This window comes from Strix aluco, chromosome Z, assembly GCF_031877795.1.
Source record: "Strix aluco isolate bStrAlu1 chromosome Z, bStrAlu1.hap1, whole genome shotgun sequence".
Classification (NCBI taxonomy): Eukaryota; Metazoa; Chordata; class Aves; order Strigiformes; family Strigidae; genus Strix; species Strix aluco.
In genome coordinates this window covers 29,068,405-29,079,376 of record NC_133971.1, presented here as the reverse complement: position 1 = coordinate 29,079,376, position 10,972 = coordinate 29,068,405, and the positions used below count along the sequence as shown (strand labels likewise).

The window sequence follows — 10,972 nt, the reverse complement described above, 5'->3', positions numbered from 1 at the left end:
GATTCACCCTCTGTAGGAAAAAAAAAAATAAAAATAAAAAAGTTTAATTCAATGTACAGGGATGCCTATAGAAAGGTTTTTGCTGGAGGGAAATCTGCTTGATGTGTGAGCTCAAAACCAGAGCTCCTGGACCTATCTGCTCTTTTCTAGCCTTTGACACTGAATTTCTCCATGACTTTGGAGCACAGTATTTTACCACCTCATCCCTTTCTGTTTTCAAGATCAAGCCTATTTTGCTTATTACTTTTCTCTCTGGAGTAGCTGGAAGATGAATTTGTTTACAAGTGCCATGTGAGTGCAGGCAAATCTGTCAGTACAAAACTGTAATTCTGTGTTTATGAAAATTCCAGATGTTTTCACATTTACACTTCCATAAAGGAAGCCATTTATTTTCTTTCCTTCCTCCCCTGCCTTTATGTCTTTGTTCTGTGGCGTTACCAACAAATTGCTTTTCTGAACAGGCTGGAAAATTATGCAGGAAAAAGTATCTTTCTGTTCATTTTATCCCCTAAGGAAAATAAAATCATTATTTTATTCTCCTTTTTGTGCGTGTTCAGTATCCTTATAAAATGCAAGATTCACTGGGTGCACAAACCTTACAAAATATGAAAAGCTAAATAAGAACACAGGCATTTGTATCAGCAATGACATCAGATAACATGCCTGATATATATTACAGTTTTAAAGCCCATCTGCTTTAGAGTCCAACTTCAGGGTAGCCTCAATTGTTTTTGAGGTATGGGACTAATCCATACACCTGACAGGCCTGACAGCCATTTCATCTGCATTCAGAGGTGTTTTTTGGAAAAACCAACTGTCAAGCAGATGCGGTCACTTGTGAACGGTTGAAAAAATGGCACTAAAACCTTAACAAACATTCTAAGTGGAGAATTAGTTTAGTGGCATTCCTCATCAGAAGCAATTCCTAAAGTTACTCTGACACACATAAGATATGCAGTGTAATCAATGCATGCAAACATGCAATAAATTATTCAAACCATTACTTTCTAGATTTAGGGAAGTTGTCATTTGGCTAAATATTATTTTAAAGAAATGCCTGCTATTACATCCTATTTCATTTTTTCTACTTCTACAGTATAGGAAAAAAAAAGACACTTCTGAAGCATCAGGAGAGCTTTTTTTCCTGCTTGCTGTGACTGTAGCAAGCTCTGCTTTACTCAGCCGACCTTGGAAGTGTCTGCAGTACATACTCAAGAGACCTCAGCTTCCCTGATGACACCATTTGCCTAATCTCAGTTGCAAGCTACAAGACAGGGAAGCAGAACTCAGACTTGGAAAAAGAAGCTTCCCTTGACTGCAGTTGCTGGAGCTGGACATTTTAACCCTGACTGAGGACTAATCAGCTCTCTATCTTCAGAAATGTTATTTGCCCAGTATAAATGACATAAACCAAGATCATCATCTTAGTTTATTTTTCTAGAGTCCTTAGCATGCTACATTAACCTGACAATGCTTAATCTGGTGTTCATTTCACAATACACTTCATGCAATTCATAGCTGTAATTGGTTTTACACTGACATTACACGTTTTGACCTAGCCATGGGAAAAGAATAACTCTTAATATTATTTGTCTGAAAAGTGTCCAAGCTCAAATGGCACAGAAGCAGCTCATGATAGTTTCATGTGCGTATTTCTTTCTTCTGCCTTTTCTTTCACTGCAAGGGTGATCACTGGTGTAAGATTGTAAGGTCCTTGTTTTAGTCCATTTGCAATTGAACTACATTTGTTTGATTTCTTATGTCCTGAGGAGTTCTCTCTTATAAAACAGCATTCAAGTATTCTAGTTTAACATCCCCATTTTTCTGAGTTAAGGAACAAAGTAGACCTTGGGCTTCTGTTTCCATTACGAGTCTTCCAGAGTCCCATAACTGATAGCCATAAAGTCTTCCTTTGTAACACACACTCAGCACTAAAGCCAGAGTATTGCTATTTGGCATTATCCAGTGAAGTGCAAGAAATTAAATAAGTTATGTCTTTATTGCTATAGTACAATACCAAGCAAAGTCACTTTTTAATACAATTGCAAGGGTTTTGTAGAGTACATGTCCCTCCTCTTAGGGCCCAGTAGTTCAGCTGCACTGCAAGTATCACATTGTTATCACGTGTTGAATGTCAATCTAAGAAGATGTGTTGAGTATTCTTGAGTCTGAAGAATCAGACCTTTCATCATACTCATCTTCTGTGTAAATTGGTTGCTTAGACACAATAGGACACCCGTCATCAGGGATTGAGATCCTAGGATCTTCTGACGAGCGGGAAGGAAGGACAGGCGAGCTTCGGAAAACGCTGGCTGAGTTGCTAGAGAAAGGACTGACATACTGGGACCGCAGCTGGTACTGCTGCTGCAGCGTCATGGTGTTCCACAGGGTGACGTCGTTGGGCAGGAACGGGCTGGACTGGTTTCTTGCCAAAGTGTTCCTCAGCATCAGTGGGTAGCGTGGTGGCTGAGGGAAAGGGTGCTGCAAAGGTACAGCCAGAGGATTTGGCACGACATTACTGGAATCAGCAGAGAACCTCAGCGTGTCGGGAACTCTAAATGCTGAGCCCACGGACCACTTGGAAGAGGAAATAGGGTATGAACTCAGCGTGTGTTCAAAAATGTGACCATTGGAAGGCAAAACAAGACCATCGGATTCTGCAGAAGTTCTCTCCCCACTGGCCACTGAAGACCGACTGGACAGGAGAACCTCTACAGCACTCACCAGATCACCGCCGCACCCCTTCAGGATCAACTCCAGCACAGTTGGCTTTTGGTTAGGGAAGATCTTTTTCAAGACTTCAAGAGGAGGTCTGTTGGCTTTCAAACTGAAAGGTAAAGAAACTGTCCCGGAAGGACCTTCTATCAGGAGGTGGTTCTGTTCTGGGTGGTACTTGGGGCTGTCTGAACGGCTCTCTGTGCTCCCACCATTTTTCTGAACTGCGTAGCCAACCTCATCCACTGAAACAATTTCAGGGCTTTCAGGGGTGAAGCAGCTTTTGGCTTTCGTCATGTCTGGGGAGCTCCTTTGGTCTGTGTCTTTGTCACTGTAGGTCTCAGCATTGTCTGCTCCACTAGCATCACCCAAGCGCTCCTCATTCATGTCTGCAAAGAGAAGGCAGAGAAGTTAACAAAAATCGGAGGCCAAAAGCTTTTACAGACATTTGAGGATACAGTCTTCTTAAAGTGAACAGAGCAGGATTCTTGGGGAGTTGGGAAACATTTTTCATAGAGATCCTGCTAAAATTAAGGTCTCTTTGCAACATCCTATGAGAACAAAACTACAAAAGAATAATGTGACATAGTCTAGGCATTTTATGCTGCCTTATAGATATCTGTCTCATTCTCCAATGTACAAGAAAAGAAGCAGGAGTTATTTTTCTGCTGCATCAAATATGCTACATCAGTCCTCTCTCACTGGTTACAAGGCAGCAACACACCACCCAAATGCAAGCTCTCTCAGAGGAACTTCAGCACTTTCACATCCTAAGTCCTCACTAGCACTATCCCAACTGACTGTGGGCTGAGATATCCAGAGGGCACTTGGGAGACCAAAATTCCCTCTGCAAGTCCAACAGCATTGGTGGAACCACTCCATCATGACTACAGGCTGAAGGTTAAAGAAGTCTTCAAATAGATCAGTGTATTCTAGTCTTGGCTCTGCAGAAACTGGTTCCTTCCCCAGCAAGAATCATAGGCTTTTCCTCCAAACCCTGGAGCACAGCTGATGCCTTAGCCTGTTAGAGCACAGAATCTAAAACAAACTGGTTTGGAGAGGACCCCTGGAAAGCTTCTGGTCCAACCTCCTTTTCAAAGCAGGAGTAACCTAAAATATAGAGCATCTTGATCATGTCCCTGCTCAGCTGAGTTTTAAATAATTCTAAGGATGGAGACTCCACAACCTCTCTCAGCACTTGTTCCAGGGACCTCACTTTTTGTGTGCTAAACTAAGAAGGGCATGAGCTGAGTACAGGGCTGAAAACAAGCCCATTGACCAGACTGTGTCCAGATGGACACTCAAAAATGGGGATACCCCAAATCTCTGGTCACTTTGGTAATGCCTGGCCAGAATGTGGAAACCTTTGAAATAAGATTGACTGCTTGTCAGAAAGAAGTTTGACAGCTTTCACAGTTTATGCACAAGGGGGGGGCAATGTACTTGCTTGTGATTGTTCACAATTATTTCCCAAGAACCCTGTTCTCCTAGCCTTCCTCATCCAGCACAATGATGATCTCCCTGGGAAGCATCAATGTCTGGGGAAAGGGTTGTTGTCCAAGCTGCAGCTGATAGAGCCTGCTTTAGCTGCTCAGGGTGAAAGACTATCCGCAGAAACCAATACAGCTATTTGTTTGGTTTCCCAAGACCTTGGTGATCAGTCCAACTAGATAAAGAAGCTATAAGGAGCAAGCAAAGGTTACCAAAATGTGCTGATGATCACCCCTGCCCAATCGAGATGGAACAAGTTAAAGGTATGCAAGCGCCTGAGCCTCGCTGCTCACCACAGGCAGTCCTGCCTCCCTCCCAGCCCAGGAATGGGCAGGGCATTTCCCCATGCAGCAGGCTAAGTTTAGTGTGGAACAGATCAGCTCAAGACAAACTCTACAAGTGTAATTTACCCACTTTGAGAAAGGAGTCAGGATCTGAGCAAGCCTGCGTGGAGCAAGAAGTCACTATGCTCACCAGAATGGGAGCCATAAATAAATATGAAATCCTGGCAGAGCACAGCCTGACAGTCAGCATGGCAAGGGGAGGTTCTTCTCATGAGGATGGCTGTGCCAGGCAGAACTGATGCACCATCCTACAGAGCTGTGGGATGATGCTAGTTTGGACTGTGAAAGATGAGCATGGGAGTAGAGCTGAGGAATACGGGTGCCCTTACAAAGAAATCACCCTTCTCTTTTAGCAGGATAATCTGTTTTGGGTACCCATTTTTATATCAGTTATGCTCTCTGTACAGCGCAAATGGAAAAGCAGTAACTCTTCACGTAGGTATATTACAAAGAAGGCAATGTATGTATGCTCTTCTTTATACAGTTGGTGCATCAGTCTTGCCTTAGCAGCCGAAGGGGAGTGCAGGAAATGTTTGCTGGTAGCAAACTGGCAACGTGTATCCTTTTGAGGAGGTGGTAAGACCTCGGCACAGCTCATCATTATTCAAAAAAAACCGTGAGGTTTACACTACCTTTCCCTGCTAATCCCTTCACATGTTCATAATCATGCATTTATTACAGAAGACAGGATGCTAAAAATAATTTATATCTGATGAATGGGCAATTTATACATGGAAGGCTTACTGGGCAGTCTGAGGACAGCTAATTACCTCTGTCCCTGTCTCACCAGAGTTAGAAGGCATTTAAAGGAGACAGTGGTCCTAATTTCCAGGTAAACAGATTGCACTGTGGTACCCAGTATTACCAAGCAGACCATATGCAGGTTGAGCATATTTCAGCATATACTGCCCTTTTCTGGTGTATCTTTATGGGCTGATAACAAGTACCACTGGGGAGCAAATATATGCTAAAAAAAAAAAAAAAATCAGATTAGATCTCCCTAATACACTCCCTGAGCCTTACAAATTATTATTTTCAAGATATGCCAAGGTTTGTTTAGTTTTCAGTACCCTTTAAAGTATCCTTATGAGGCTTGGTTAAACATTTTCCTCGAATTCTGAAGTTTGCATCGTTATCATGAGGAGACGGCACAGATCCCGACTTTTACCTTTGCACAGGGACAGTCTCCTCGTACAAGCACAGATCGTAGCGGTGTGTCTCACCGGACTCACGGGGTCCGACCCGTAGAACGGGATTTCGGTGATCTGAATCAACTGCTGCGATGGGCTCAAGGAGGATTACCCTCCGCTGGTTAACACGGAGTTTGGGTGCCACTGTATTTCTTTTTTCTCTGCCTTTCTGGGAGCGTTTCCCGCCGCCGGTGCCGGGCGGTGTCTCTGGGCGGCAGTGCGCGGTGCCACCGCGGGCGGCCCAGCCCGGCGCCCCGGACGGGACGGGTGGCCGCTGCCTTCTTCCCCGGCCGCTTCCCGGTGCTTCCCGCCGGGCAGGTCGTGTTTCGGCGATGCTTTTTCCTCATCTGAACACCACCTCCCCACCACGCTCGCGGAAAGCATGCTCCGGGGACTGTCCCCACCTCTTCAGGGAAATTGCCGAGATCAGGTTTTTCGTTTGTTTAAAATAGTCACAGCACAGCAATCGTTAAATAAACAAAGATTCGGGAAGATAGATTATAAATGTCCTTATGTGGGCACTGAATTGTAGGAATATTGCATGCACGTACTAATCACAAATATCTATACTTTCAGGTACAAAAATACTCATTTTGTGTTCAGAATATACAACCGCTGCTCTTAGCCAAAGGTATTCTTTGCACCACTCGTAAGCTTCACATGAGGATGTTCTAGGCTTTAAGAAAGAAATCTCGTCCTCATTTGTAGGTTTTGGGTGTTGTGCTTGTTTATTTGTTTTTTCCCCACACCTTCTATTTCAAATTGCTTGCATTCGAGGATTCACTTTGTGAGCCCTGAGGAAACTAGGGAAATTGTTTTCTTATTGATATAAACGATGGCGAGTATTCATCAAACAATAGGCATGCAGAGACAGATGCATACCGAGATCTACAGCGATGCTGTGCAAATACAGATTCACATGAAACACAGTACAGTGGGAGAACCGTGCGTGCATTCACGGTAAAATCTACATTAATAAATAAATCTGCTACGAATTTGGAGCAATGTATACTCCATTTTTTCCTTGACTATTTATACATTAAAGATCATGAGTCAAATATTGTAAAGGGGCCAAATAAAAGAAAAACGGGTGAGAGAGAGAAGCTGTTCTTAATTTGTCTGGAAAACTTGGTCTAACACTTTGGAACCAAATTTGCTTCCTTGATACTCCCACCGCTGACTCTCTGTTAAAACAGCTTGCACTTTGATGGTCAGGAAAGCTCTTTCTGCAACACAGATTTTCTTGGATCCCCAAAACATCTGCTATTTTCCCTATTTCTATTATTAGAATGGACTGATACCAGAACTAGCATAAAGCCGCATAAAGCTAAGGTCATGTAAAACTTATGGGGGGGTTTGTGGTTGTGGGGTTTTTTGGTTGGTTGGCTGGTTGGTTTGGGTTTGGGGTTTGGGTTTTTTTTTTATTTTATTTTACTGTTTGTTTGGGGTTTTTTTAATTACTTTCACTACAGACTTTCTTCCTACAGACTTTCTTCCCAATCTTCATAAGGTACTTTGTAGGAGACTAGTCACCATTCCCCAACTAACACAGAGACCACCACTGTGTTGTATTAAGAAGCTGGTTCTGAAATTAACAGAAGACTCAATATAGTGTTATATTAATCGTTTATAAGCCTTAATAACTATTACCAAGACAGAGAAATGTAACACGCGCTGATGCGGGAGATGCAAGTTCATGAGCACAGTACCAGAAGGAGGAATTATTCCGGGTTAGCACAGGCAGGTGCAACAGGGGTAGTTTCTAGGCACATTATTGGCACAGAACAGAACTTTGCAACTGTCCCACCGAAACGACCAATAATAAATAAATATAAAAATAAACTGATCTGATTCTACCATACATCGGGAAATACAGAAAAAAAACCTTCCAGGCGATTAATATCCTGGTGAGGTTAGAAACGGGGTCGGCTGGGGAGCAAATAATTACATCCTCTGATCTGACGATGGTTTCAATACAGGCAGCGGGGAAGAGAGGGAAGAGAAAGAGAAAGCCTTGCCGTTCAGAGCATGCAGGATGGTTGGAAATAAACAGGTTATCTGGTTAACAGTGGCAGGTAACAGGAGGACCCCGCGAGGAGATGATTTTCCACTTTGCTCTCACGCATTCCCATGGTCATAAAAGTGGGAAAAAAAACCCTCTGTAACAATCGGAGACCTGGGACCGCGCGGGTGAGGTCCGTGCAACCGGTGTCGTTTCCCGGCACCCCCATTCCCGGGGTGCCCCGCCCCCCCCCCCCCCCCCCCTCCTTCCCCAGCCCGGCATCGCCGCGGGCCTTGATTTATGAAGATCTTCTCCGTTATTTCCCCCCCGCCCCGTAAAGCTGTTAGCAGAAAGTGCTGACTGGCTGGCAAGGAAGAATTTCTCATCAATACACTTTGATTGTATTTTGCAAACAAAATGCCTGTTGCTTGGTAACATTTCACTTGAGCCTGACCTTCTCCAAAAGTTATTGCTATCAGATTCGATTTACACTGTCCTCCCGTGATTACTGTAATCTTTTAAACTGGGAAGTTCATATATCAGGGGGAAGAAAAGTTGGGCGTTCAAGTCAATACCGTTTCTATCCGCCAGATTTATATCCTGCTGGTGAAGTTTATTTGTTTCACTTTCTGGAAGGAGCCAAGGCGGCTTTTTTTTTTTTTTCCCCTCCTTTTTTTCCCCGGCCTTCTCCTCTACGCGCCCCCCCCCCCCCCCCCCCGCGCATCCCCCGCGCCGTCCCTGCTCCGGCCAAGTGCCGCCGCGGGTGCGGGGGGGCAGAGAGGCTCCGCGCCGGCGGTAGGCTGCGGCCAGGCGGAAATCTGGGAACCCCAAAGCCCCGGCCCTGGGGAAAAGCCGGCGGAACCGGGTGGAGATGCGGGGGACGGGGAGGGACAGAGGGCGGGCAGGCGGTGCCGAGGGCCGGCCAAGGGGAAACAGGTCCCAGATCACCGGCAACCTCGCCGCCACCTCGGGGCCGGGCCGGCTCCATACCCGTGCCCTCGGAGACAGACCCACTGGTCCCGCTCCCTCACACCGCTCCGCGGGGCTCCAGCCGCCCGGCAGCGAGCCGTAAGGAATCGAGCTGTGCGGGAGCCCAGGGCTTGCCGTTCCTTGCCCGGGGCACCCGGTGAAATCTCGTCGCAGTTGCCGCTTCTCGGCGGAGCGGGCTGACAGCGGCCTGCCGGGCATCCCCGTCGGGGAAGGCTGTCGCCTCCCGCTCAGGCACGAGGCGGGGAAGGGGACGACGGCTCCGGAGCGTTATTTTGGCGTCCAGAAATGTGTGTTACCAGTAGGTCGCACTCACAAGGGGCCGGTTGCGGGAGGCGGTTTCCAGGTCAGCATCCCCGACCTGCCGACGCGGCCCGGCGGGACACGCCAGCGCGGGAGGGCCTCGGCCGATGCAACCGGGCAGCCCCCCTCATCCCCTGCCGCCCCCCGCGGCCCTCCTTGCGGGCAGAAACGCTCCGGTCCCCGGCGCCGCTTCTGCCCCGAAGCTCCCGGCGGAGGTTTTGTCCCGGACGGGGCCCCGCTGCCCGATGCCCTGGGTGCGGGCAGCCGGGGACCGGCCCCAGCCGTCGCAGCGGGACCGGGAGCGGCAGAGGGGCGTGCGGCTGCGATCCGCGCCGCATGCGGCCACTTCCGGCCGGCCTGGGGGACCGGGCCCAGGCGCGACACGTCGGGGGCCCGGCTGGCGGTGGCGGCGTTTGCCGGTCCCCTCCGCTGGTCCCGGCGGCTGGGCGCCCGGCTGAAGAGCGGGCCCGGCGCTTCGCGGCTCCTCGCCTTCTCAGCGCGACGGCGCGCACCCGCCGGGCTTCCCCGCCTTCCCACGGCGCCCGTCGGGAGGAAGCGAAAGCCCCCGCCCTTCCTCCCCCGGGCGCCCCGAGGCCCGCCCGCCGGGGTCCCGGCGCGGGCGCTGCCCTCCCTTCCCCTCCTCCCCGGGCCCCGCGCTTCGCCCCCCCCCACCCCCGGCCCCGCGGCGCCCGGCCCGGCCCGGCCCGGCCTCACCTGCCTTGGGGAGCGGCCCCGGGAGCGCGGGGGGCGGCTCGGCGGCCCAGCGCAGGGCGGCGGCGGCCGCCAGCTCGGCGGGGGCCCGCGGCGGCGCGGCGCAGGGCGGCGGCCCCGGCGGCGGGGCGGGGGGCTCGGCGCTGCCCGGCGGCCCCGGGAGGGCGCGCAGGGAGTCCGGGAGGAGGCTCTCCAGGCTCTCGTTGGCCTGCTGCCGGCGAAGCGCCACCTGCGCGGCCATCACCCGCTGCCGCTCGATGATGAGGATGCACTTCTCGCAGGTGCAGTCCTTGAAGCGGCAGTAGCGCTTGTGGCCCTTCAGCCAGGACAGCACGCCGTGGTTGCGGCACCGGGCACACTTGGGCGTCCGCTGCAGCGGAGCTCGCGGCGGCTGCGACACCGGGCCGCCCATGTAGAGGTACGGGGAGCCGTAGCCGTTCATGCCCGCGGGAGGAGCCCAGCCGGCGCCGGGGCGGAGAAGGGGGCAGCGGGGGCGGGCGGAGGCCGGGGCGGCGGAGGAGAGGAGAGGAGGCGGGCGGCTCTGCCCGCGGGCTCCGCGGGGGGCGCGGCCCCGGCCCCAGGCCGGCGGGGGTAGCGGCCGCCCGCCGCGGTGGCACCGGCGGGCACAGCGTTGCCGCCGGCCGGAGCCACACTGCCACTGCCCGCGCCGCCCCGCCGAGCCCAGCGCCCCTCCGCCCGCCCCCCGCCCGCCCCCCTCCACCACCCTCCTTCCCTGCAGCCGCCGGGAGGAGGGAGGGAGGAGAGGGAGGGAGGAGGGAGGCTGGGGGGGGGCTCCTCTGCCCTGCCGTCGGGGGCGGTGGCTCTGCCCGCGCCGTGCCGAAGGGGCCCGACCCCCAGCGGACCGGGACCGGGGCCGATGCTGCCCCCCCGCCCCCCGCACGGCTCACCCCGCCAAAGCGCCTGGAGCTGGGGGCGAGCGGGGTCTAGGAGGTTTCCCCGGGCTCCGGACCGGCCCCGCGTGGCCGGGATCTCAAAGTCCAGACGGGGCGTTTGGACCCCGCGCGGCGGGAGCCCCTCGGAAGCCCACGGGACACTACAAGCGGCGGCACGGTGTGTGGCTGCTGCTGTAAAAACCAGCGCTGCGGGGCCCAGCGTGGCGAGGGGTTTTGAGCCCAAAGTTTTATCAAAGTTTTGGAGCCGCGAGAAGCTGCCTTGGAGCAGGGAGCTGCCTGGAGGCGAGCGGCTGCGCGGTTCCGGGCCGCGCCCGC

At 51.5% G+C, this 10,972-nt stretch overlaps 1 protein-coding gene across 1 annotated transcript; it reads right to left on the bottom strand.

The window, feature by feature from the left end:
• Positions 1–2,139: 2,139 nt before the first annotated feature.
• Positions 2,140–10,185, bottom strand: DMRT3 (doublesex and mab-3 related transcription factor 3). Its single transcript, XM_074812427.1, has 2 exons — positions 9,747–10,185; positions 2,140–3,104 (listed from the first exon to the last, which is right to left on the bottom strand). Exons 1-2 carry the CDS (start codon positions 10,183–10,185, stop codon positions 2,140–2,142), a joined length of 1,404 nt encoding a protein of 467 aa, XP_074668528.1.
• Between the last annotated feature and the right edge of the window lie 787 nt (positions 10,186–10,972).